Source organism: Sarcophilus harrisii, chromosome 4 (assembly GCF_902635505.1).
Source record: "Sarcophilus harrisii chromosome 4, mSarHar1.11, whole genome shotgun sequence".
Taxonomy (NCBI): domain Eukaryota; kingdom Metazoa; phylum Chordata; class Mammalia; order Dasyuromorphia; family Dasyuridae; genus Sarcophilus; species Sarcophilus harrisii.
In genome coordinates, this window is record NC_045429.1 from 24,471,490 (window position 1) to 24,498,569 (window position 27,080).

Consider the following 27,080-nt stretch of genomic DNA (forward strand, 5'->3'; position numbering starts at 1 on the left):
GCTCCCTTTGGGTGTCAGTCTTTGTGGGCTAGCTAGAGAACCATAATGACTACTGATATCATTAAAATTCCTAGTTCTCATTACCAGCTTATAAATGAGCTTTTGGAAAATTGGGCCCTGTGCATTTGATCCAGATTGATTACACCATCATTTGTAAAAAGCGCTGACTTTATCAGTTTAGGCAACTGCCTCCAGGGCCTCCCTGTCCCACCTGATCAATCCCTGCTCAGAGGGATGCCTGCGATATTAAGGATACTGTGGGCTATGCCCACAGTGCCACTGTCCATTAGGCCACATTGCCTCACCTACAGCATCATTAGTCAACAAGCATTTATTATGTTAATTATTGATGCCAGTGAGGAAAGCAGAGGTTATGAAGGTTATTTGGGCTGATGAGTCTGTGGGAACTTGCCTGCCAGCTTTAGTAGGAGTATTCTGTATTAAAGTAAAGATTTATTTGTTTTTGTGGCTGTAGATTATTACTGATGCCCTTAATCAGCTAATCCCACAAAAAGCCAATCTTGTCCTCCTATCTGCTGCTAACGAGGGGAAGTGTGACCTCAGGGAGAAATGGTTTGGGACTCACTACAGCATAGAAGGTAAGGGGGCCCGCTGCCTGAGACGGAGCCCAACAGGCCCCTTCCTCTCCCCTTTCTCATAGAAAGTCGTCCTGATTTTAGTCTGGAGCATTAGCCTAGCCCTGGGAAGGGGGTATTCAGTGCATTACAGCATTCTGGCAGACTTTTCACCCCCCAGGTTTTCCCCTTTCCCTTCTCTGACCCCAGACTCTCACTCACAGCTGTAAGCCTTGGCCATATTACCTCCCCCTGCCCCTGGGAAGCTGCCACTGTGCTGCTGTACCTGTTCAGTCAGTGGGGGGGACAAGGGGGATCACTGAGCGATAGGGTGTCCATAGCTGTGCCCCTGGTTCTCCCAGCACCCACAGACAGGAGGAAGATCCTTTGGGCATCAGTGTGGGGTATTCTGCACTTGTCAGCTCCTGGCCAGGCAGTTTACTTCTGAATGGCTTTGGGGTGAAGAGAAAGGAGGCCTCAGGGAGGGGTGAGGAAGCTGCACGGTTCCTTCATCTGACTTTTTCCTATACAGATATAGAAAAAACATGGGCCGACCTGTGGAACAGTGACTTTGAATTAAATCCTGATTTGCATCTTCCTGCTGAAAACAAATATATTGGTGAGTGAGATGAGCTCATGCACTGTGCATTCGAACGTCTAGAGCAGTCACCTGAGAGAACCGCCTTTTGGGGCAGCAAAGACTGTGAGCTGCCAGCCACACCCTAGTCCCTATTTCTTTAGCTCCTACTCGTGTCCCATTGTGGGATGTCCAGTGCTCAGGAACAAGCATTGTGTGTCGTGCACCAGAGGCCGGGTCCCTTTGGCCCAATAGCTGTAGTTTAGTTATGGAGGAAGGCCCTCTTTTCTAGGACTTGTAAGTATTAGACCAGGGTCCTTCATGACCATTTTAATGAAGTCAGGAGTATGAGGATCGTGATCTGGGTTTTATAGGCCAGGATTTAGGAGCTACGGGTTCCAGGCTCCATTAAGTCTCCATGTCACCCAAGCAACAGTTCTGGGATGCATCACATGCCTCCCACCATCCTGCACCCAGCCGTGGCTCTGAACCAGGCCTGACTTTGTGCTGTGAAAGTGTTCCTGTCCATTCCAGGCGGATTCCATTGAAAAGAATGATGGATATTCCCTCTTTTGTTTTTTCTGTTAGCCACGGATTTTGCGCTGAAGCCTTTTGATTGCCCTGAGACGGAGTATCCTGTTAAGATCGTGGACACTACCCAAGGCTGCCTGTGGTACAAGAAAGACAACAAGTTCAAAATCCCCAAAGGTAATGTCTTTTGCTTAGCATGTGGGAAAGCCAAGTATTGGGTTCCCAGGGGCCTTCTGACGGACTCTCACCAGCCGTCCCCTCTCTACTTGAGTTTGTTCATCCCCCCCTCACCTCTTTTCCCTCCGTTCCATCCCACAAACAACCCAGCAGGCAAACACACCAGCTACCCCCACTCTTTCCCAGAATTTGAGTTCCAGTGAGAAATTGGGGTCTTTTACTATTATTACTGTTGATTAAATAGTATCCAGTCTTTGCATGAGAACCAGGTCAAAACCCTTTAGTTTTTTTGTATCCTCGGCACCTATGACACTCGGCCTCTGCAGCTCTACATATAGGCATTTGCTGTTGTATGCGCAACCCTCTCTTGTTCTGCAGCATTTATAGAAATATTCTTTTTATTTGAGTTTTAAAGTTCAGAATAAAAAAATAAAATCGGAGGTGCTGAAGATTTCATCACTTTCATCATTTCCCCCTTTAAAAAATATTAAAAGCAAATAATCATTCTGAATTTAATTACCAAATAAAATGAATATTTGGCACTAAATTGAAAAGTTATCTCTAAAAGCAAAGTAGAAGTGAAAGAGAATTATACATAGAAACAGTACAGCTGGAACTTTCCTTTTAATCTGTCAGTCAGCAAGTATTAGGCATTACTGTATGCAACGTGCACTAGGCTGGACCTATACAGACCTTGAACAGAAGGTGGCTCTGGAGTTGAACCTGAAGCTGGAAGGAAACTGGAGACTCTAAAGTCAAGTCAATCAGTCAAGTTATCATCACTCCTTCTACACCAGGTTCCAAGAATACAGTCAATAGCACACAACAGTCATTGCTTGCAGGGATTCCTTAGGTACATAATAACTTCCATGTGTAACTTTAAAAAGATGTCATCTGTCATTCTTTCTCCCGTTCTGTGCATTTTAAAAAATGATCCTCTTAAAATCCTTAAAAAATGATCAGCGATCCTCTTCTCTCTAGCCATATCTCTGACCTCCCTTTCCATTTTATAGTTTTCTCCCAATTAAAACAAAACGAACCAGAGGTCTTAGACCAAATATGCATAAACTTAACTAAGCAAAATAAATCCCTCTTTTGGCCATGTCTAAAAATGGATGTCATTCTTCATTCTGAGTCAATCCATCGCTTGTTTGTCAGGAAGTGGGGCCCTCCCTGCTGCTTAGCTGTCCTGCTCTGCCTCCCTTAATTACTCTCTTGCTCTCCTTAGCAGCCCTTCCAAACCTTGGCAGCTTTCTTCAAACCTCCCTTAGTCCCCCTTCCTCCACTCTCTCAGAGAACTTGACCTTGCATTTTATAGAAAAAAACGAAGGCATTTGCTGTGAGCCCCTTCTCCCTCTTCCTTCTCTTACATCTCTCAGATGCTTTCTGCTTCTCTCTCCTTGTTCTCTCCTGTCTCACACAAAGAGGCGGCCTAACTTATCAAGACCAAAACCTCTGCTTGTACAAGGAAACCCACACCATCCTGCCGCCTCTTCTCTCCAACCTGCCCCCCGCCTCTGTGCTGATCAGACCCTCCCCTCATGCTACCAGCCTGCTCTGGTCCTGTATCTCCTCTGCTCTTTGTAGTTGGAACTCCTGGAAAAGGCGTCTACAGCCGGTACCTCCATCTCTTCTTGATTCCTTCTGACCCTGGCTTCTGACCTCATTCTGTCAAAACTGCTCTCTCCAAAGTTACTCATGATCTCCCAGCTGCCCAATTCTATGGCCTTTTCTTAATTCTTGTCCTCATTGTCTGTGTCCCTCAGGGCCCTCTTGTCTTCTCCCTCTGTCTTACTTCGTTCGGTTCAGCACCCAAAGATTGAATTACCATCTCTTCATAGGTGATTCTCAAATCTACCTTTCCTTTCCCAGTCTCCCTGTTGACTTCTCAACCTGCCTTTCAAACTTCTCATAATGTATATCCAGGAAAAAGCTTAAATACAGTGTGTCTTTATCTTTCCCACTTACTCTTCCGTTTTGATGGACAGGGGACCAACATGCCCACAGTCCCTTACGCTCACAACCCAGTGGTTGTCCTGAGCCCCCCTCTCCAGGCTTCCTACACCCTATTCCCCAGTATGTCTTCTATGATCCAGTGATACTGGGCTCCCGACCGTCCCATGAACAAGCCCCTTCATCTTTCAGGCAATGTAGTGCTATCTCTCTTTGCAGCCTCCCATGTCTGAAAACATGAGGCCTTCTCCTTTCTGTGGACTGCCTTCTCTGGCTTCCTTTAAGTCCCAAGTAAAATCTCAGGAAGCCTTCCCCATTACTCCCTATTGATTCCTGTTCATCCTGCACATAGTTTGCTCTCTATTCATTTGCAGGTGGTCTCCTCATGAAATAGATTATAAGCGCCTTGGGAGTAGGCCCTGCTTTTTGCCTTTTTGTATCCCTAGCACTCAGCAGAGTGTCTGGCACCTAGGAGATGCTTAATAAATGTTTATTGGCTGATTACTTTATTCATCAGTGTAATTGCATTAGAATTCTTAAGCCTTTCAAGGTTGGTATTAACTTCATCACTTGCTTCCAGCCACTACCTGCATTTCCATATATATCCTTTTTGTCTTCTCAAGAAGGGCAACCGGGTGGCACAGTGGGTGGAGTTCATAGAGTGCCAGAATTGAGTTCATATCTGGCCTCAGGCACTTACTGCTTGTGTGACCCTAGCCAAGTCACTTCATGTTGTTTGGCTTTGTTTCTTCTCAAATGTCAAATGGGCTGGACACACAAATGGCAAACCACCCTAGTATCTCTGCCAAGAAAATCCCCAATGGGGTCATGGGGAGGTGAACATTACTGAAAAACAACATTATCTCAAGAAATGAGACAAAATGAGACAAAAAAAAATGAGACAATAAAAAAGTAAGAAAGGAGAGAAAAAAAGCAGTTTATCAAAACTAATCACATCATCTGATAGAATATGCAACGACACATTCATGGTCCACTGCAAAGAAGGAAAGAAAGAAGGCACATTTTCCTCTCTTATCAGTATAATTACTTAAGATTTGATTTCTCTTTTTTGGTCATCCTTTCCATTTACTTTTGCTGTAGTCAGCATGTTCTTGTTGCCCTCTTGTGCTTCTGTATTTTTCCTAGTAACTTTTTATGGAGCAGCAGTCTGTTCATGGTTTACCATTTGTTTAGTCATTTCCCAAGGAATGCTTTGTTTCTGGTCCTTCCTACTGCAGAAGGTGCCTCCGCCAATACATGGTGTGTGTGTCAGCGACGACAGAAATACAGGCCGGCTCTCTGGGCCAAGAGGTGGATGTTATAGACGCTTTATTAGAATAATTCTAAATTGCTCTCCAGGATGATTATATTAACTCCCACTTCCAACAACTCATTTAAGGGGCCTGTCTTTGCCTAACCTCTCTCACATTGCTTGTTCTGATCTTTTGGCATCTTTGCCTATTTATTGAGTCAGGGGAGTCCGAGAGTTGTGTTTCTTTTAGGTACTGTTGCATTCCACTGCCTTTGAACTAATCCGTTCCTTCTGAGTAATGGGTGCTCCACCAATGTTACATTTCAATCATCCATCCCAGCTTGTGGGTTTCAGGGATACCTTGAAGGTTCCACATGCACCGGGGACTGTGGGCCTTCTCACCCTCAGGGGAGTCTCTTTTGTCCTTTCTCCTGATCTGGCCAGTGATCTCTCTGGGTGCTGCTTTGCCCTCCTTGTCCTCTTTCCCACATCCTTTTTTGTTTTCATTTTGAAGCCATCTGGATCGTGTCGACACCCTCTAAGTTTCCCTTGCTCACTGCTCACCCATTGTTTCTGTGCTTTCTATCTTGCCTCAGTAATTCAAGTCTTGCACCGACACAGTATTCTTTACCATTTATTAGTTTCCCATACCTGTCATTCTGCTTAGAAGGGCCTATTCTGAAATAGTAAGCCAAGTATTACGCACCCACTATGTGCCAAGTACTGTGCTGTCATTGGAAATAGCAATATTAATGTTCTTGTTCAGCACTTCATTAGCCTAAATATGTTTTTGTCAAATGAATGGACAGAATTGGTTACTGGAAATGAGGGTTGAGGGGTCTCTCTGTGTGTTCCTCCTCAGTGCTCCTTGCCGAGCCACCTAAGGGTCAGCTTCCATAAGGACCAGCCATCTTCTTGCTCAGACCAGGAGGAGCAGAACTCTGGCCCATTTGTTCAGTCTCCCTTGTTCGGGGCGGGCGGTGTTTTGAATGCCTTGTCACTGTATCCTGGGAACAGTCAGCAGACTGCATGAGGAAGAGTTGTATAAATGGGGAAGTTTAGTTGGAATCTTAAGTGCCCAACAGGGTGTCTGTAGTTTCCTTCCCAGGCAACAAGGGCTTGCAAAACTCACTGGGCTTGGATATCACACCTGGGCCTTGGAAAGGTCAATTTGGCGGCTGGGCGGGGCACGGATTGAAAAAGTGGGAGAGCAGGAGGAAGTCAGACCGGGCAAGGAGGCATTTAAAAAGTCCACAGGACACCCTGTTCATCCACTCAGGGCTTAGGAGGCAAGGGGAAGGAAGATTTCCATTTGAAATGCATTCAGGTTGCCTGACTCTTTTGCCAGCCAGTCCAGAAACTGTTCTTTAGAGAGCTTCTCATCCAGGTGCCTTGCGTGAATGTTTTTCTCTGCCTACGTGCCAGTCATGGAACTAAATAGAGTCGGGGGCCCCAGAGAGGGTGACGTGGGCAGGGACCTGTGGTTTGGGGGCAGTGCTCTTTCTTAGTTACTGGGGAAAACAGATTCCAGGAAGTAAACAAAGGCCGCTGCTATGGAAGCAAATTGTTTTCAAATGTTTTCCTTTCAGTTGGGTGGAATTCAGTCCAGGGTTTGCTGCTCCTGAGAGAATTGAGCCTGTTATTCAAGTGTCTTCTTTTTTAAAAAACAGCACAAAAAATCCCGAGGGTTGTGGTTACCAAGTTTATTGTTTGCATTTGTGGAAGCCTTAAGTCATCTTAGGATCCAAGAACAGCACATTCCCTTTGTATCTATGATCGGGACGCCTTAGTTTAAAAAGAGAAAGCTTTACAGTTGACCATCACCATTGACCATTTCCAAGTTTGTGTGTCTCCTATCCGGAGCCCCTCTGGTAGGCGAGCAGTCTGGGGAGACCTAGTTGTGGATCCCTTCTTGGAATCTGATCTTTAAGTGCTTCAGATAGAGTAAACCTATAGGATTCCACAAAAGGGGAACCAGTGCTCCTGAGCTTTCCATTGATTGGAATATTTTTTACAAAGCAAGTTCACTTAACATGTCATCTTCTGATCCATATTGATTCCTTGTTCCCTCTTTTTGGTTAGGCTAAAGAACAGCATTATTGTCGTTAAGTTAGATAATAAATAATAAATTATTATTAAACAACTTGAAGAGGGGCACATTTCATTACAGCTGAATTAAATTTTTAAGCTTGGACTGTTAATACTGGGCCCCTTGAACTTCTTTCACTTTCTGGATTGAAAATGTGTTCTTAAGCCTGAAATGCATAATAAGCAGGAACGGTAAATTGGAGCCAGGCTTGAAATGCCAAGTAGCCTAGTTTAGATTTGAGCATAGAGAACTATTAGTTTGTTGGGTGGGAGGGCAGAGTGGGGATTACTTAAAGGATAAGGGTAGAAGCCAGGTTGTTTGTACCCATTGTGAGAGCACCAAGTGCTGGGTTGTACAGTGAAGCAACCACTCCACGCTTTTGTCTCTTTGACTCTAAGAGTGTCGAGTGTCTTCTTGAGCTCCAGGGAAGAGCCATCTTTCCATTCAGCCATGTTCACCTTCCATCTCGTGGTTTCATTTCTGTTGAGAATGGCAGTATTTGTGTGTCAGTTCATCCATTCTTGTTCTGAGTCTGGTCAGGAGACAAGGGTCTCACACTTAGGCTACCAGTGCTTCTGTTACTGTTACTGGGCAGTCCAAGGACCGCGTGATTCTGTGCCGGCCTCGCGGAAGCCAAAGGCCACTGTCCTTGTTGGCCAGAGAATCAGGAGGTCAGCTCTTGGCTACCACTCGGGGAATGAGCCATTTGTGCTGGAGCTCAGTGCACTTGGTCACGTGCTAGAAGGACCATCCAGACGACCTGGACACAAATCCCTGGTGACCCTTTTTCAGCCTCAGGTTTCTGATAATGATCATAGCCCCATGTGCTGGTGCAGGGTCATTAGATGGCCTGCACAGTGCTTGGCAAGCCTTAAAGTGCCTAGAGAGGTCAGTATCTGCTCCCTCCTCCTCCTCCTCCATTGGTGCTGCTGCTGCCACCCCCAAAGATGTGTTCACTCTACGTTGGCCCAAATGTCGAGGGTCTTGGGTCCCCTTTGAGGCCTGATGGGTTAGTCAAGGGGAGCACGGCCTACTCGGAATTAAGAAATAGATGCTCGATAATTGGGTGTTGATGAAAATCATGTCCGAGGCTCCAAGCCATTCTCCTTGACTGATCTGATCTCCATCTTTCCTTCCAGCCTATATCCGCTTTCACCTCATCTCGCCCTTGATCCAGAAGTCTGCTTCCAAGTAAGCCCACTTCTCTTTTCCTGGGGGGTAGGGGGAGGGCATGGTTTTGTTTCACTTAATTAATAATAGAACATGATCATGGCTACTCTGATTATGGAGAAGAGGAGGTTCTAATGGCAGGGGGTTCCCCTTTAGAGTAACTTGCTTTGGCCAGTGAGACACCTCCTGCCCCCGCCCTGTCTCACTTTAATCTTGGAGTGATCACCTATCGCCGTAGGCCTTGTTTTATTTAAATCATGAGAGTAATAACAGACACTGTGAAAAGGAGGAAGTGGTTTGCTGACAGGTGCTGCTGGAATTCTCGGTGATGGCTACTGCTCCCAGGGGCCTCTTCCTGGGCGCTGACTGATCACAGTGAACTCGGAGCGACTGCAGCAGGTCGGATGGCCCAGGGAGAATTAAAGAAAAAACTGTCGGGGGCATGCAGCCTGCAGAGGGCTGAGCCAGAATGTTAATTGCTCCTTTAAAAAAAATAGATATTTAACTAAAAGCTCAGTCAATAAAGACCTGAGGGGGGCACATAAAGGCCAGTAAAGGACTGGCTGGTTGTCAGTGCAGAGGTGACTGAGACCCTTTTCACATTTGTGGATGTCATGGCACAACCGGGGTCCCCCCTTGGACCTCCGTGACTAGGCCGGAGTCACAGACAAAGGAGGTCGCCCCAAAGACCAGGGCCCCGCAGTGCAGGAGGTTCCAGCCCTGGAGTCCAAAGACTCGACTTCAAAGTAATGGCTTAGGTTACAGGACCTGACTTGGGAAATGCGTGAACTGCTGGAAGTGCGGTGATCAGATAACTTGTGGAAGGCAGAGCTGAGTGGGGCGGCTCCTGGCGGCTGGGCTGCTTGGTGGCTTTCCCTTTGATGGCATCGGAGGCTGACGTGTTTCCTGCGTGTCCCTTTTTGTTCCCCTTCAGCGTGGTGCTCTTTGACATCTTTGTGAACATCCTCACCCACAACCTGGCCGAGCCCGCCTACGAGGCAGACGTGGCCCAGCTGGAGTACAAGCTGGTGGCGGGAGAGCACGGCCTGATTGTGAGAGTAAAAGGGTTCAACCACAAGCTACCTGTGAGTACCCGACTCGCCTGGCGCCAGCGCCAACAGGGGCATCGGGAAGGGCTTGGAGGCCAGGCCGAGGAGTTGGGATTCGGTCTCGTGGCAGTGGGAGCTACTTTCAGTGAGGAGGCAGCAAGGTTAGACCTGTGCTTTTGGCAGCTGAGGGGGCCTGGTCCATGCTCTGAGGGGAGGAGGAGAATGTGAACAGGGAGGGGAAGATGAGGAAGAGGAACAAGTCAAGGAGGAAGCTCTGGAGGCCAGAGACTGCTGTGTCCGCAGAGACAGAGACCCCAGCAGGAGCTGCAGCCACACTGACCGAGCACTGTAGGGTTCGCTGAGGGTGGGCAGGTACCTTGGCCGTTGTTAGCCCACCTCCCCAGGAGCTCGGGTACCTTCGGAGTCTGCTCTGAAAAGCTCTGTGCTCGGCGCCGGGAATGCAAGGACGAAAAGCTGGGGGTCCCACTAGTACCCAAGTGGGCAGTTAGAAACGTGGGACGGACAACAGAAGGTGGAATTTGGGAAAGGGGCTAAAGGAGAAGGGGCCCATGAGGGACGGCGCTCAGTGCAGAGGAAACCAGAGTAGTGGGCCGCTGGGGGCCAGGAGAGAGCAGCAGGGCTGGCGACTGCCTGCGGCAAAGACAGAGGAAGCATCATCGACAGGCAGCAGAGGGAGGGAAGCAGGACGTGGAGTCATAGCCATCGATGAAGCTCCCACTGTGTGCCAGGCAACATGCTCCTGCCCTCAGGAAGCTCACTGTCTAATGGGAAACACTATGAGGAATCAGATACGGACCAAGGCGGGACAGACAGGGAATGTTAGTGGAAGGAAAGTGCTGGGGCGATGCAGAGTCTGAACGGGTTCTGGGGGTAGGCCGGGGAGCCGGAGCCCAAGGAGGGTGAGCCAAGAGGATGCCTGAGGCAGTTTGTCTGAGGCGTTGTCTTAGGAAAAAACCAAAGCAGACAACCCAAGTGAAAGTTCTGGCCCTATCAGAGAGAACTTTGTGGACTTCCAGGCTCCTCCTTTATGGGAGGAGCCTGGGGCAGAAATGTAACCGGGCTAGTTAGGAGACCGGAAGCCCACCTTCACTTGTGACCTTGAGCAAGCCACTTGAATTCAACAAGCATTAAGCACCTGCTGTATGCCAGGCCTGGGGATGCTGAGAATGCTGACAAGTAGGCCTTGCCCTGCTTGCCCTCTCCCTGATTCTAAAGCAGGCCTGGGAGGAAGCGGAGACAAGGCAGCTTGAGAAAGATTAGCTCTGAGCAGAAGGACGGAGCCCCCCTCGGCTTCTCTTGGGGATCCCCGGGACAGGGGGACAGCCGCTTGCCTTGTGGCCGGGCGGGCGGCCTGTCGCTTTGGGCCTGGTCGCCTGGCTATCCCGTGCTCTCTCTGTCTCTTTCAGCTGCTGTTTCAGCTTATCATTGACTACTTGGCTGACTTTGATTCCACGCCCGCCGTCTTTGGGATGATCACAGAGCAGCTAAAGAAGACTTACTTCAACATCCTCATTAAGCCGGAGACGCTGGCCAAGTGAGCGTCACCTCGGAGTCGGGCTTGGGTGTGACAGGGAGGTCAGGCTGTCCTGGTCCCCGACCCCCTTGGCTTCCCCCCCATCCCCCTGGCCCTGATCGGCTTTAGGCAGCATCAGGCGAGATGATCCGATGTGTCCCCTCCTCCCCCAGATGCGTTCCCCCGAGTAGGGGCGGGCTCGTTGCCTGAGGGCCGCGTGATGCCATCCCTCTGATTCCTTTGTCCTCCCTCCAGAGACGTGCGGCTATTGATCCTGGAATATTCTCGATGGTCCATGATCGACAAGTACCAGGCTCTTCTTCAGGGCTTCACCATTGAGGCCCTGCTCAACTTCGTGAAGGAGTTCAAGTCCCAGCTCTTTGTGGAGGGCCTGGTGCAGGGGAACTTCACGAGCAAGGTGCGAGCGGCCCCGGCCCAGCCTTCCCCTGCCCTGCTCGGGCCTTCCCACCTTCCAGACCCCAGGATACATCTTGTCTTCTCCCCCTTCTGGACTGTGCCCTCAGTGCCTTTACAGTCTGCCCCCCGGGACCCCTAAGAGCCCAGCCTGGCACAGGGCTATCCTGAAGTTCATGGGGATGCTCCAGGGCCCTGCCCTAAAAGTCACTCAGAAGCTCCTGGAGACAGGACCCCTGTCCCCTTTGTTAGTGGCCCGTGGCAGAGCAGGGTGGCTGGCGGGGCCAGTACCACCCGTGGCAGAAGCTGCGGCTGGTGAAGTCCGAGGGGGACTGCTGGGAGGGGCAGCTGCCAAGTATTTATCCTTTCCCCCCCAGGAGTCCATGGACTTCCTGAAGTATGTGGTTGAGTGAGTATCTGGTGCTGGAGCCTCTTCTTGGGAAACCGTGGGCACGATGGGGCTTGTGGGAGGGGCCTGGGGGCCACGCGGGGCTCAGCCCGCAGCCTCTGGGGCAGACAGGGACGGGTCGGCTGCCGGACCCGGCCTCACTGGCCGTGTTCTCCTCCAGCAAGCTGGATTTCAAGCCCCTGGAAAAGGAGATCCCTGTCCAGTTCCGCGTGGTTGAGCTGCCCGGCGCCCACCACCTGTGCAAAGTGAAAGCCCTCAACAAAGGGGACGCCAACTCGGAAGTCACCGTTTACTACCAGGTCCGTCTCCATGGGCGTCTGTCCCTGGGGGTGACTCTAGCCTTGCTGACCTGCCCAGGGCCACAGCCCAGAGCGAGGGGATGGGGGCCTCATCCTGGAATGGGAGCCCCTCCGTGATGGGCTCAGGGACCAGGACCATCACTTCACATCAATGCTCTCCCTGGAGAGATGGAGGCGCCAGGCCCGGCTCCCCGGTCTCTTCCTGCAGCCATTGCCAGCCTCCTCCTTGTCCCTCCTAGGGAGACGGAGAGGGGGGGTGGGGGGGGTGGAAGGTGTCCACTGGTCAGGGAGAAGTAGACTCATCAGTCCGTGGCTCTCCTCCCTCCTCTGACCCGCTTGGTCTTGGGCAGCAGGAGGGTATATCGGGGCAGTCGTGACAGGAGGCCCCCAGCCTCGTCCCAGGATTCAACTTTGTCTCCATCAGGGCCCGGTAGAGCACTCCCGTTAGCCGGCCCTGAGCCACTCAGCTGTATTCTAACGTGCGTCTCTTTTCAGTCAGGTGCCCGGAGCCTGAAGGAGTACACCCTCATGGAGCTGCTGGTGGTGAGTGTGGGCCGGGGTGGGGCCCGCCAGGGAGAAGGGCCCTTGGAGCTGGGGAGGAGGCAGGTCCAGGGCAAGGCCTGAGGCCTCCTTGTTGGATTGCAGATGCACATGGAAGAGCCTTGCTTTGACTTTCTTCGAACCAAGCAGACTCTGGGGTGAGCGAGAGGGTCCCAGCAGAGACTGGGGAGGGGTCTCCCAGGGAGCTGGGGGTGTGGCAGGGCATTGGGCTACCTGCGGGCAGCAGAGGCGAAGGCCCTGACCACGGCCTCCCCTCGGGGCAGGTATCACGTCTATCCAACCTGCAGGAACACATCGGGGATTCTGGGCTTCTCCGTCACCGTGGGGACTCAGGCTACCAAGTTCAAGTAAGTGGTGGGCCTGGGCTTCCCACCGTTCCTGGATTGGTGGTGGTCGGCCCCATGAGCCTCTGCCCAGGACTTGCTCGTGGCCCCCCTTCTTGGAACCTGCTTCCTTACCTGGAAAAGCGCTTTCCTGCTTCCCAAATGAGGGGAGGCATGGGAGGGTCTGAGCGGGCAGGAGTAGCCCAGGGCCTGGCTCTCGCTCCTGACCAGCATGGGAGGTGACCCGCCCCTTGGGAGGCCCTCAGAAAAATCCCCTTTTTCCTTGGTCATTTCCTGAGATCTGAGGGAATCTTGGTCTTGGGACCAGTTGGAAGGTGCCGAGTTTGGGGTGACAGCAAGGAAGGCCTACCTGCTGGCTTTGGGGTCTGTTTCTTCAAATGAGAAATGAGGGGCACCGAGGCCCCCAAGTCCGGCCGCTTCCTGTCACAGGCACTAAAATGAGGCACAGGAAACGACCTGCCAAGGTCTGGGGTGGGGGGCAGGGTGGGAACCTGACTCGAGTCCATTTCTCCCCGACCTGGGACTTCTGGCTCCAACTGCCCAGGCCTGAGATTGCTTTTAAAATGGATTTTCAGCTCTGAAGTCGTCGATAAGAAAATAGAGGAATTTCTTTCTTCTTTTGAAGAAAGGATGGAGAACTTAACCGAAGATGCTTTTCATACTCAGGTAATGGGCCTGGTGGGACGAGCCCCCCCCCCCCCCCCAAACACCCCTGAATAAGGCGTCTTGTGACCTGGGAGAGGGCAGGCAGGGGGAGGGGAGGGCTCCCCAATGCACCCCACTCAGGGGCCGCCGCTCGCCGCCCTAGGTCGTGGCTCTGATCAAGCTGAAGGAGTGTGAAGACACGCACCTCGGGGAGGAGGTGGACCGCAACTGGAACGAGGTGGCCACCCAGCAGTACCTCTTTGACCGCCTGGCCCACGAGGTAGGGAGGCCGGAGCCTCACCCGGGTTGGTGAGTTCATTAGGCCCTGGACTAGACCGAGAGTAGCTCCAGGATTAGACGGGATAACAGCTCTGGAGGATGGAGACCAGCCAGATCCCGCGGCCTCTGGTGCCAAGTGCGGGAGGGATTCTGAAGTGCCCCTCCTGGGGAGCCGAGGCTCCAAGGGGCAGGTGGGCTGTGCCAGGGGCCGATCCAGCGTGGCCAGGATGTGGGCACTTGTGGAAAACCTCTGGCCCGAGGCCAACTGCTGCCTCCCTGTCTGTCCAATGATTGGGGGGGAGGGAGGGGGCCGGGCCCAGGAACTGAGGAAGGGAATGGCCCGAAGGGATGGGGGCACAAATAGAGCAGCTCGGTCAGGGGGATGAGGCAAGTTCTGTTTGGGGCAGAGGAGCCAAGCCCCCAGCTAACAGGTCCGGGTTTAGTGGAACGCTTTGGGATCCACAACACAGGAAAACCACCGGGCTTCATGGGCAGGGGATCTCTCTGGATAGAGGAGCACCTCAGGTGTCAGACCCAGGCTGGAAGCAGCTTGGTTGGGACAGCTTTTCTCAGGGTAGCTGAGAGACCACAGCAGTGGGGGGTGAGGTGGGAACAGGGGATTCCCCAAACCACTTGGGGTGAAAATGTGGCCTTGGAGGCAAATGAAACCAGTTTAGGGGAATGTCCCAAAGATCCTCAGGGCTTGGCTCTGGTGCAGTCTGGGGGCTGAGATTGGAGACGCCAGCCAAAGGAGGGTGTGGTTGGCACCTTATAGGTGCATGGATGTGCTGGGGGTTGTCTTAGCTCCTTAAGTCAGAGACTCCTTTGTGGGGTAGAAGGGCAGTTTTCAGAAGAATTTGTGTAATTAAACCAGAAACAGTGATCCCGAGGAGCTGCATCCACCCCATGGTTGAGCCACCCCCATCCACCATGATGGATGAACACTCTCATGTTCTGGGGTCTCTTGGAGAAGTGGCCTTGGCCACCCCCATGACCTATTTCTGAAAAAGGCTAGGGGAAATGTTGGGAGCATTGGGTCACCTCTTGTCATCAACTCCCATGATTCTCAGAGCTCCTCTCCCAGACCCCCTCCCCCAACTCCTGCCAAGGCTGCCCGTTTTCACTTCCTCCACTATTATTTTCCCTTGACCTTGGGGCAGACCCCGGGTCCAGCACACAGATCCTCACGTTTGATTTTTTCCTTTTTTTCCCCCCGGCAAAGATTCAAGCTCTTAAGTCTTTCTCCAAAGTAGACCTGGTGAACTGGTTCAAGTCTCATAGAGGAAATGGCAGCAAAATAGTCAGTGTGCACGTGAGTACAGCGGCCCCCACTTCCTCCCATCTTTCCTTTGGGAGAACTCAGGGCGCAAGCAGCGGTCTTGCTACCCCTCACCGGCGCTCACTCCCTTCCAGGTTGTCGGCTACGGCAAATATGAGACGGAAGACGAGGACCCTTCTGCCACGTGTGAACCCTCCAACTCCTCATACGACGAGGTGGCGCAGCTGACCTACTTGCCAACCTCTCCTCTGCTGGCAGATGCAACTATCCCCATTACTGATATCAGGGCTTTCACATCGACGCTTAACCTTCTCCCCTATCATAAAATAGTCAAATAAACTGCAGTCTCTTTGGCCTGAGCAGTGTGTATTTGTATGTCTGACAGCACCCCGACCCCACGGAGTCTTCCACCGCCAGAGAACGTGTGCTACATCATGGCTTTTGATTGAATCAAGACTAACAGACCTCAAGGGGTGCACGTGTAACCCGGGGGACCCCGACGGGGAACTTCTCTCCATCCCCATTCACTTGTAAAGTTTCGAAGAGCCTAGGGCCGATGGATGGAACAATGATGTTTTCAAAAAAGATTTTAAATAAAGACAGCCCTTTGTGTTTCTGTATTACCTTTAATTGGTGTTCATTTAAAAAAAAAAAAAACAATTATACCTTCATGGGGGGGAGGCGATTCCCACAAGCCCCCAGCTGGGCCTTAGCTGCACCATCCCACTCTACCTTAACAGGGACAAGGGGAACCGACCCATTTGACTGGGCTTACTTAACCTAAAACTGGCTATTTTGGGGCCGGTCAATCTCTGGCCGAGTTCAAAGAAAAAAAAAAAAAAAACCACAAAAAAGGTTTGGAAAATTACTTTATGAAGCCTTAAGATGCCGCCCATAGTGGAACTAGAGTAGCTAGCTAAGGGTTAGCTAGAATTCAGGAGTTCAATTGAAAAATAAAAATCCAGCCAACTTTGAGAATCAAATGCTGCAACATTTGATAGGCAAGTTTGCTAATAAAGTGTCCGTCCATCCGTCTGTCTGTCCAAAGGAATCTATACAGATGTCAAGTGAAGATGTCCGTCCGTCGGTCGTCTTGTTTAGATATGGGCGTGTGGCTGTGTGTGTGTGTGTGTGTGTATATAACATGTATATATAGCTAGAAGCCCAGACTCAGACCTGTACTTTGGCAGCGGTACTAGAGTCCATCCCCAGGTGCGCGCAGGGCCACGCACACGCAGCTGGAGCCCCAGATCTAGAACGGATCTGTGCAACCCAAGTCAAGCTCTAGTGACCGCCACCGAGAGTGAAGGAACCGTGTCCTGCTTTAATTGTTCACCTGCATCAGTAAGTCCAGTATCCCTGAGATAGGAACCACTGCAAAGAGAAGGGGGCGCTCCCCCCACAAGTCCCCCGCTGCTCGGGGGTGTCGGGAGAACTCGGGCCAGCCGGGCGGCACCAGCGCCGCGGGCAACTTGAGCGCGCCGTCAGTGTTTGGCGGCCCCGAGTCGCTTCAGTAATGGCTCGTCGTACACCCAACACTCTCCATCTTCGTGGAATAACTACAAGAACAAAGGAGGGACCTTCAGAGCTGCTCTGGGCCCCACTCCCCACCCCCTGCCCCCTCCCCCCAGCCCGGAGCAGCTGAGGCGCACCCTGGTCTCCCACTGGACGTCCTTCTCCTTCCTCTCGCGCGCCTCTGCTCTCTGCCGCTCTTCCAGCCTGTGCTTGGCCTCCGTGGCCGCGTCGATGTCTCGGATCTTCAGGTTGTAAGTGACGTCCTTCCAGAGACTAAAGAGACGGAGCCGTTGTCATCAAGCCTGCCCGCTGAGCACCCCTCCAACCTCGGCACCCTCCTGGCAGCGGGGGAAGGTGGCCGAGGACCCTGACACCATTAAGGTGCCACTTTGCGGCTCAGGGGGGCTGCACACCCCACCTGATTCCTCTGGCCGCTCTGGCTAACCTGAAGTTTCCATGGCCACCACCCCCACTCTGGCCTGTTCCTTAAAATGAGGGCAGGGCCTGCCTAACGTCCTAATGGTTTTCAGGCAGCCCCCAACATTTACCCCAATGGGACCCCAAGCTGAACCCAGGCTCTGGCCCCCCAGTTTCTTCCTCCTAAAGTATCTCTCGGGGCTCAGGCTCCTGGCAGTGAAGCCGGGAGCCAAGCCATGGGGGTCTTTTTAAGGGCTGCAGCCTAGCTGAGGGGGGGTCCCAGCCCATGCCTGCACCCAAGTTGGGCTTCCCTCCCTGGTGGGTGGGTGGGCTTCCGGTCCCCTCTACCCAAAGATCCCAAGGCCTGGGCCCCCAGGAATTATACACCCATCTGCTGCCCCGAGGGCGCTTTCTAGCAGAGCTGGCACCCAGGGGGATCATGGGAATGCTTTCATATAGAACAGGGGGCTATCCTGTAGCCTTCAAGGCCTGGCCACACTGCCCACCTCAGGAGGCCACTCAGGGTCACTCACGCTTTTCCTGACCGACAGCCAGGCCGCAAAGCCCCCAGCAGGGAGGATAACCCTTCCTTGCAGGAGCGGGGACTCTTCTCTCCTGCCTCCCCACCTCCCCGCCTCAGCCCTTGCATCCCCCGTGGGGGCAGGAGCCTCCTTACCAGCGTGACTCATACTCATTCTGGTCTTCCAGCTTCCTGACTTTTTTCTTGATGATAGGCATCTTCTTGGTATCAATGAAGACGGTATTTTCCTGGGGGACAGAGGCTCTGCTGGGCCCGGGTCCACATCTACACCCCCCTCCCCCCATGGGAAGAAGGCTCCCAGGCCTACAGAGATAGTGGGAAATCGCGGGGGAAACAAAGAATGCTGGGTACTTTACCCCTGTTGCAAACTTGGCATACATGACACCGTTCCACTCCCCCTCGATCGAGCAAAAGGACTTCTTGTCATTCGGGGGGCTGAAGAGCAAAGACACGGGCCTGGTCAGCAGGAGCCCCATGGTGGGGTGGGTAAGGGATGGGGTCAGCGGGGGAGTGTGCCCTCCAGGTCAGGGGTCCCAAGGGGTGAGGGGTCAGAAGACTCGGAGGCTCCCCTGCTGAAGTTACTTGAACTTCTTGAGACCTTGGCTAGGTCTTTGTTCCTTCCTCTCTAAGGAGGGAACAGCTGTGGCCCTCGGAGGCCGCACCAACAGTGCCTGGCGCCCCGGGACAGACAGTGCCCGCTGCAAGGGCCAGGCGAGATACCTACAAGATTTCCGCCGTGATTCGGTGCTTCTTGCCCCCGTAGAAGGGCTTTGTGTGGAAGACGATGTTGGCGCTGTAGCCGGTCTTGGAGCAGTTGATGGTGCATTCTCCTCCCAGCTCCACCCAGGGCACTGTGAGAATAGACCTGCAAAACCCAAAACGGGGTTCAGGAGGCGTGTGGGTGCTGGCGGGGACGGCTGGGGGGCTTGGTTGGGGGGAAAGGGAGGGAGGCAGGAAGCCACTTTACTTGCCTTCCGTAGCCATTGGGAAAGGTGAGGATATAATGCTCATCATGATCGAGACAAGAGACACAACCTGTGGGGAGAAGGCCAGAGAGCACAATGAGACGGGCACCGGGTCCTGCGCCCACAGATGTCCAAAAGCGGAGGTTCTGCCCACCTCCTGGGGCAAGATGGGGTATAGAGCAAAGGCTGCAAGGTCCCATCTGCCTCAAACACCACCACGGCCCCACCCAGGGGCCAGGGCTCAGCCCCGCCCTCACCCCGGGCAGCCCCGCCCTCACCTTGTCCGATGTTGTGCACGCCAATGGACATCCCCAAGAACTTGGACTTGGTCCAGATATGGGCGTTGAACTGGATGCGCTTATTAAAGCACTCGGCATAAAAAGCTGAAACTGAGAACAGACATGGGCTGAGCCTCACCACGCTGGACCACACAGACGGCCTGGCCTGTGGACGGTTTATCTCCAGAATTAAGCCGGCAGCCTCTGGTGACTGCCCTGGCCCTGCTTTCTGCTCTCTCCCTCACCCCCCTCTCCGGCTATGGGTGGATCTGGGCAGATTCACTGCCCTGGCCCACTAAGGAGCCCCCAGGGCGGGCTGTGCTGTGTCTGGTCATCCAGGAGCCGCTGACCCCAGTGTGCCAGCCTCAGCACAGGCAAGGAAAACCCGATTAGCCCTTGAGCAGCCACCTTCGGGATAGGGAATGGGGAGAACCCCGCAAAGGAGCAGAGTTGGGGATGAGGAAGAACGGGGAATGCGTTTGGGAAGTGCCTGCTGCCCCTGGCACAAAGGCCCCTCCACCTACTCCCATGCCAAGGGGCACCAGGGGCCTTAAGGGAGAGCCACCAACGCAGCCTGCAAGAGCTGTGACCATCTGAGGGCGGTTCAACATGGCCAAAGGAAGAACTCTTCTGACCCCAGGGAGGTCCCAGCTGCCACTTACTGGGTGGGTGATGGGAGACCTGTTCTGCCACAAACGTCACGCAGTTTTTGGAACCCCAGGGCACGGGGCCTTCAGACATGGGTTCCTGCCAAGAGAAGCACAAAGACCCAAGGCCGTCACCACCTCGCCTCAGCCATCTCTACCCACCCCTCAGGCTGCTTTGGGGGCCCCTGTGAGCTCATCTTCACTCCTCAAAGGCTTCAGCTGGATCCCGAGGAGGGGGAGCTAGTGCCTGGGTGAGCCCCTGGGGAGGCAGGGAACCAGGAGCTTTCCCACTGTGTGGGCCAGAAGTCCCAGCTTGGGCCCTGTTCGGTGACTGGCTCAGTGACCGGCTGGCCTGGGACTCTGCAGGCCTCAGAGTCTGTGCCACTCACCACATTCTCTTCATTTTCCATGGGCAGAGTCCAGTGGCACTGAAAGATCTCGCCCAAAATGGGGTTGTATGGCTTTTTAGCCACTGACCCTTTCCTTCCTGCATGGAAGGCAGAAAGGTACCATCTTACGACCTGTACCATTCGGTCCTTTGGGTCCTTTTGGTCACTGATGCTGAAAGGAAAAAAATGAATGTCAGTGGTCGGTGGTGTCCCCTCGAAGGAGGCTCGTGCTGCAAGGCCCCAGGAGCACCAGGCTCCCAGGCCTCAGCCCGGCTTTGGGAATCCAGAACTCCCCTCCCAACCCTTTGGATGCGCAGCAGCCACGGCCTACACGGGACCCTCCATGTTGAGCAGCCCCCAAGGCCAAGGCCAGCAAAGGCTGAGCCTAGCCCGGGCTGCTCAGCTCAGAATCAGCAGAACAGTCCGGAGGCCACGACACCGTCCTGGGGGCCACGCCATCAAGCTGGTCGAGTACCCAGAGAGGAGGAAAGCCCCCCACAAGCTGGGAAAGGTCCATTACCTTCACCCCTTTGGTGGGACATGGAGACCTGCTCCAAGGACCTGGAAAATGGGAGGGGCTCGTTGGGGAGCCGAGAGGCTGATGGAGAGGGAGGAGGTGGGTGGGGCCTGGTCTCATGTTTGGGGGCTGAAGAAGGGGGAGGGGCCCCATGGGAGGGTGACCTCTGAGAGGTTGGCTCTGGCCCCTTTTCCTGGGAGAGCCTGTCTTGGGCCGGCTGCGGCCGCCGCCATTTCCAGGAGTGCTCGGACCCCGGCTGAGCTTTAACAAGACAGTGATCACCAAGGGCTCCAGGCCCAGGGGCTCACGAGGAGACATGGGAAGGATGGAGGAGCAAATGCCAATGCTGCCATCCCAACTCTGCCAAGTCCAGTGTAGCAGAAAAGGTGACAAAACATGCTGGCATGGCCTGAGGCCACCACGCTGTGGAGCCACAGCCAATCTCACAGCTCAGAGACAAGACCCCTGGGACCCCCACTGCACCACCTGGGCATCTTTCAGTCGTGTCCCAAGGCCTGGCCATTTTCTCCAGCCTGTCTCACAGATGAGGAAACTGAGGCAGGTGGGAGACGTGACATGCTGGGCTCACGTGGGTCCAGAGACTGAAGCCCAAAGCCTCTCTGGCTCTGGGCCGAGTCCTCTCTGCCGGCCCTCAGGGCTGCAACGATCAGCAAACGGGAGACCGTTGGCACAAGGCCCCGGTGGCCACCTGGTGCACAATAGACTGCTAAGGATACTTTCTTCCCACCCCCTCCCCGCTAAAGATGGGAAAGACTTAGCAAGCATTGTGACCCACCTCACGAACAAATCTGGGTGCGCAAAAAAGTCTGCGTACATTTCCAAAAGGGACCTTCTTTCAAGAATGAATGTTGGGAGAACCACCTGAGGGAGACACAGAATGTCAGTCACCCCATCCCCATCCCTTATCTCGGTTTCTCTCCCCTTATCTGTCTCTGTCTCTCCCTCCTTCCCTCCCTCCGGTATCTCTCTTCCCATTTATCTCTGTCTCTCACACATGCACCCCCCACCCCCCCAAACTGTGTAATGGTCAGGGTTAATATCAAGGAGAAAGAAAACGTTCCACTGCCATGTCTGGCGAGTGAGGGGCCATGAGCCCACAAACAGCTTCTGACCAGGTCAGAGCCTGCACGGCGGCCGGGGCTCGGCACTGGGGAGGCGGGAGGAAGACAGGCTCCATCACCAACGCACAGAACGCTTTCCTGGGCCCTGGGTCTTGCAAGGGGCCCCATGGGAGCATTGGGGCTGATGGCTGGGGGGGTTTCTTGAGTCTGAAGCAGCCATCTTTCACTAAGCAGTGATTTGGGGTGAGGGCAGGAGGCTATCCAGGAGGTCCTGAGGAAGTGTGACTGTCTAGGGGCCCTGAGTTCAAGGGTCTGCTAGCTATCCCCCAGGCCGAAGGCTCGCCCTTGCTTCCTAGATTTAAAACTCAGCTCAAACCTCCCCCCACTCCTACAGGAGATCCTTCTCAGCACAACCCATGACCAGAACCTTCTACTTCCAGGGCATCTGTCATAATATAAATACACAGGGGCTTCTAGGCGGGCTCAAACACTAAGCACTTAAGAACTGATTGTTAACCAACTTCTTATGAGTGACGGGTGGGTGACAACACCAAAGGCTACACCAGGCAGCCCCAGGTGAATCTGACCCGAGGACTAGGGCTCAGCTGGCTTGGAGGCCAGGCTGCCCCTGCGGCATTGCCCGGAGCTACCTTAGCCTGGCCAGGGAGTCTCTCCACCCCACTTTCCTCTCTCTTCCTTTGCCCAATTCCGGCCATTTATACCTTTCTGCCACTAAAACTGCAAAGCCCATGGATGTGGGTCTGACGCTTCCTTTCCCTCCTCTGTCAATCATCACTTTCTGATACTCGTTACGTTCTGTCCTATCCCATCCTCCCCCATGCAGGGCATGCATTACAAAGTATTGCCCAGCCTCCCAAACAGCCACGATCCAAAGCCGGACCGCTGTTCCCTACCAGGGGATGCTACAGCACTCAGGGCCCCGGGCTCACCTTAGTAAGGTCCATTCCCAGCCTGACCTGGGACAAGAGATGCATGATGACGCTCTTATGCTCCTCCACGGAGCCAGCCTCCCCATCATCGTCGCGGTCATCATGGCAGTCAAACAGGTCTGAAAAGCAAACCGCACTCACTGACCGTCCAAAAACCGGGACCCACTGCCCAGCGCTCCCATGATGTCCCTGTGGCTACCCCTCAGTCAGGGCTCACTCACCGGCATCACTCATCCCATTGGATATGGAGGAAATGAGGGACTCCGTGGTGTCAGGGCGCTTTAAACTGTTCCCTGAACTACTGTGGGTCAAGACGGAGGCTGATCCCGAGGAACTGAAAAATAACAAGCTGTTTTTAGGGAACTGCTGCCTATTCAGACCCCAGGAGACAGGGCCCGACTCAGGCTGGACTCCCTCAGGCAGGATCTACTTCAGACTCTGGCCAAAGCTCCTGAGGGAAGAGACTTTTCTAACCAAGTGCTCAAAGAAAGCTTAATCAAGGGGCCGGCCACAGCCAAACTCAACTTCCCAAGTGAGGGCCTTAGCGGCCCCCATGAATGCAGACCCGAGACCAAGTCTTAGCACGTGGCATCGGCCGGCTCTGCTGGCGTCATAATCATCAGAGCAAATCACGGGGACTAGGGAAAACAAGTGAAATGAAACAACAATTCTAGCTTTATGAAGCTCCTCGTAGTTTTTCAAATCCTAAATCATGTTTCACACACAAAGCAACTGACTACAGATGGGCCAACATCCCACAGTCTGAGAAGACAGACGGTCTGCTTCAGGCCTGCTGGTGATCACACCTTATTTTGGGCTATATTTGTGCAAAAATGTTTTTAACTTCCCCTTATCAAGTATTCCCACACCTTTATTAAATCGGTGATCAATATTTGTAAACATTTCTATGGACCACGGGAAAAATCACCGACCTCTGGCAACTAAGAAAACACCAAGTGACTTGGGGCTCTTACAATATATAAAACTATTTTAAATCGACTGCTTCAAAAAAAAAAAAAAAACACCAAAGCTACATTTTGCCTTAGTTTTCTCATCTGTAAACAAGGGGATAACGAGCACTGGTTGCATAAGGATGTTGTGAGCATTAAGATGCCATCTGTATGATGCTTAGTAAAAATTGCTCTATAAGCGCAAGTTTATATTACTTTTCTCAAGTAGGTTGCACATAGACCAGCCACCTCTCCCAGCCCGGGAGAGAAGGCTCCACTCTCCTGGCTGGGCCTGGGCCTAGCCACCAGAAGGCTCAGCCCAGCACCTTCTTGAGAACTGACAAACACATGTGCAAAAATGTTTGCAGGGACTCTTTTTGAGCCCCTGGAACAGGAATGGATGCCCATCAGTTGGGGGATGAATGAACAAGCTGTGGTACACAAAGGTAATGGAATATTATTGTTCATCAAAAAATGAAGAGCAAGCTGATTATAGAAAGGCCTGGAAAGATTTACATAAACTCACATTGAGCGAAACAAGCAGAATCAGGAATACATTGTGCACAGTAAAGCAATGATCAATTATTTAAGACTTGGTTCTTTCTCAGCGATTCAAAGCAATCCCAATAGACTTTGCACAGAAAAAGTCATCTACATCCAGAAAAAGAACTAAGGAGACTGAATGTAAATAAACATTCTGTGTTTACTTCTTTTTTCTGTTTTTTAATCTCTATGGTTTTTCCCGTTTGCTCTGATTTTTCTCTCCCAATATGATTTATAAAGCAATGTGCTTTAAAATAAATAGTCTAGAAAAATAAATGAATCTGGTTTTCCAGGGCAAGTAGGGGAGAAGGCTCAGAAGAAGGTCTCTGGCATGAGCCGGCTTGTAATGAGGAATCTGCAACTCTATGTTCAGGCAGACTAGAAGTCAAGAGAAAAAGCTCCAAATTCACAGGGCCAAGAACCTTTACCTAATCTCTCCCTGCCCCCTCACCCCGGCCCCCCTGGGCTGACAGATTGCAACACTGCCACAAAGCACAGTTGGAGAAAGTTTATAAAGTGCCTACTATGTGGCAGGCATTGTGCAAAGTGTTGCCCTCTACTTTACATCAAATGTAGGAAAAGGTTGGGCAGAGATGAGGAGGCCCCTGATGGGGGGAGAGAGAAGGTGAAGTGCATAGACACAGACACATCCATTTATAAAGCCAAGTAGACTGGTGGATTTCCCCAGGGACCTTCATGTCAAGACTGAAGCATCACTTGTCAGTGATGGCATAAGGAGTTCACAATTGAAAATAAATAATAAAGTTCAAGGATAAGGATAAGGGGAGCCCTAAAAAAACAGATGACACTTCCCATTGCTTCCCAGAGTCACATGGGGAGGGGGTCCACAGGTGTGAAATATTACAAACAACATCAGGGTTTTTTAAAAATGTACGGGCCAGTCTTTTTGATTTCACTTTTTATTTTTTACTAAGAGACGGCTCTCTGGGAAACGCAAAGATAGGCATAAACAGGGGGAAACCAGAAAATATAAAAAAGTCAAGATTATCAGTGAAAATGTATTTTTAAAATATTACAGGAGCTTCAAGGGAGATAGAAATAACACTAAAGGAGAAAGGAAAAAGGAAGCCGGATTAGATGTAACCTAAACGGATTTCCAGATTTGGTGCTGTATTAACACAATGACTAAGGCTTTATTTTAGAGATCTGGACAAAAGATCAAAATTCACCTGGAAGAGCTAAAGACCAAAAATCCCAAGGAAGATCACAACAAATTTAAAAAAGATGACGACCTAGGAGAGTGGCCCCTTTGTTAGTGAAAATCAGGTCCCAAACACAATTTCCCTTTGCTTCAAGGATGACAATGTTGCTAAGGCAAGACAAGATGATTACCTGCTCTGGCTGTTGGCTGTTATCAGATCAAGTTTCTGGGCCAGTGTGGTAACAAGCCGCTTCCTTTCTGTTCTGGCCTGCTTTCCATACCTTACCTTTGAGTGAAGGCAAGAGGGTAGAACGAAGGCCCGTGAGGCAGGGAAGAGTACAACATGGACTCCATACTTAGAAAAACCTGATTGCAATGAGTTCACAAGAAAAACAAGCGAGTTCTCAGGGGCTAAAATGCTTCAGGGTGGTTAGCCCAAGAGGGTTAGGATAAAATTCAGAAAAGACAAAGGGAAATAATTTCCTTTTAAAAAACATTCCATTTTATTTTATTTTCAAGGTTGGATTCTCTCCCTTCCACCTCTCCTTCTCTTTGAGAAATCAAAAAAACCAATATGATCAAACAAAACCAATGACCACATGCCGTGGCACTGCCAGAGTCCACTGGCAGACTCCAGAAGTGAACAACATGTTTCATCCAGAGTGCTCTGGACTGTGGTTAGCTTAGGAAATAACTTCAATCCGGGGGAAAAAACTGGCTTGGTCTGAAGAGGCCAATGCAGATAGATGGAACTTTGAAGGCCAATTGAAGGCAAAGTAATACAAGATGAGTGTAAAGAACACGATCACACTTTTTTGGGAAAAGATCCCCAGATTTATGCTTTCTCCCTAGCTTAATTTTCCTTTTATTGTCAGAGAAGGACCTTCTTGCACCTAACAGGAACGGAGACCCGAGGCCAAAGGACACAAGGATTGATGGACACAAGGCAGCCCAATCCAGATAACTCAAAGAACCAACAGATGCTGGACAGATACTGACTGTGGTAGTGGAGAGATTTTGTGGTCAGAGGGAAAGGGGGCCACAGGACTGCAGGATGACAAGCAAGCAGACTGATGCTAAGTAGATCAGGGAGGACATTACTAAGCCAAGTTCTAAATTAGAGGAAGGCAACGGACCTTTAAGGATGGGCTGAAGGAACTGAGCATGTTTATCCTGGAAAAGAGAAGACCCTGGGGAGTGACAATAGCCAACTTTAGTATCTGAAGGGTCCTCTCGTGAAGAAAGGACCACCATGTTCTCCAGGACCTCCAGAGCTCGCAGGGTAACAAAGCTGCTGAGAGAAAATGAGCTTCTCTCAAAATCACAAATGTCTCCAAGGGAAATGGGATGCCTTGAAAAGGAATGTGGGGTCTCACTCCTTGGAGATCCTTGGGAAGAGGCTAGACAACCAGTCATCTGGGATGTCAGAATGAGGTTCGTGTATGGAATGGACAGTGTACATTTATTAAAGAAACAAAAGAAAACAAACCCACTTTGGTTTCTAATACTTTCTCTTACCCATTCTGGAAGTGTTTGTAAGTGTTAATGGAGTTATGAGTTAATGAAGTGTTTCCTGATAACACAAAGAAAATCAATCAGTTTGGGATCAAGATACAAAGTATAAGGAGGGAAAAGAGATGCCAAAGATGTTTAAAAAGTTTAGTATACAATATAAGGTGGTCATGACCTCCCTGATGTCTCAAGGAGGTGAGAACCCCAAAAAGAAGGTGATCACACCTTCCCTGACTGCTCAAAAAAGAAGTGAAAACACCATAAAAAGGTGGTGGTCACACCCTCCCTGATATCTCAGGAAGGGAGATGAAAACACCAAAGGAAATGGGAAATCAAATCAGATTAGTGGGTTTCTAAAGGGGCTCACCTGAAACAGGTATACATAAACCCATCAATATGGGAGGCATTACACATAATTACATAAGCACACAGCAATATAACACAGGCTAGTAGTAATATAACAAATAACATGAAT

General features: G+C 51.6%; 2 protein-coding genes across 9 annotated transcripts in view; one reads left to right on the forward strand and one right to left on the reverse strand.

The window, feature by feature from the left end:
* Nucleotides 1-15,760, forward strand: part of NRDC (nardilysin convertase) — a 64,417-nt gene extending 48,657 nt beyond the window's left edge. For both annotated transcript variants that reach the window (XM_031969132.1, XM_031969133.1), the window contains 16 exons: nt 476-599; nt 1,108-1,194; nt 1,741-1,860; nt 8,294-8,345; nt 9,259-9,409; nt 10,801-10,928; nt 11,163-11,325; nt 11,699-11,730; nt 11,891-12,029; nt 12,525-12,572; nt 12,675-12,727; nt 12,854-12,937; nt 13,510-13,600; nt 13,743-13,859; nt 15,081-15,170; nt 15,272-15,760. In XM_031969132.1, coding sequence (XP_031824992.1) covers nt 476-599; nt 1,108-1,194; nt 1,741-1,860; nt 8,294-8,345; nt 9,259-9,409; nt 10,801-10,928; nt 11,163-11,325; nt 11,699-11,730; nt 11,891-12,029; nt 12,525-12,572; nt 12,675-12,727; nt 12,854-12,937; nt 13,510-13,600; nt 13,743-13,859; nt 15,081-15,170; nt 15,272-15,475 — 1,683 coding nt within the window. In that variant the 3' untranslated portion in view covers nt 15,476-15,760. The remainder of the gene's footprint in view (nt 1-475; nt 600-1,107; nt 1,195-1,740; nt 1,861-8,293; nt 8,346-9,258; nt 9,410-10,800; nt 10,929-11,162; nt 11,326-11,698; nt 11,731-11,890; nt 12,030-12,524; nt 12,573-12,674; nt 12,728-12,853; nt 12,938-13,509; nt 13,601-13,742; nt 13,860-15,080; nt 15,171-15,271) is intronic.
* The window catches only part of OSBPL9 (oxysterol binding protein like 9), a 138,760-nt gene continuing 127,440 nt past the window's right edge, over nt 15,761-27,080 (reverse strand). For all 7 annotated transcript variants that reach the window (XM_023501555.2, XM_023501554.2, XM_012547479.3 and 4 more), the window contains 12 exons: nt 22,660-22,772; nt 22,439-22,557; nt 21,203-21,288; nt 19,890-20,061; nt 19,516-19,600; nt 18,854-18,964; nt 18,582-18,645; nt 18,335-18,475; nt 17,967-18,045; nt 17,746-17,837; nt 16,790-16,925; nt 15,761-16,696 (listed from right to left, as the gene is read on the reverse strand). In XM_023501555.2, the coding sequence (XP_023357323.1) occupies nt 16,622-16,696; nt 16,790-16,925; nt 17,746-17,837; nt 17,967-18,045; nt 18,335-18,475; nt 18,582-18,645; nt 18,854-18,964; nt 19,516-19,600; nt 19,890-20,061; nt 21,203-21,288; nt 22,439-22,557; nt 22,660-22,772 (1,273 nt within the window). In that variant the 3' untranslated portion in view covers nt 15,761-16,621. The remainder of the gene's footprint in view (nt 16,697-16,789; nt 16,926-17,745; nt 17,838-17,966; nt 18,046-18,334; nt 18,476-18,581; nt 18,646-18,853; nt 18,965-19,515; nt 19,601-19,889; nt 20,062-21,202; nt 21,289-22,438; nt 22,558-22,659; nt 22,773-27,080) is intronic.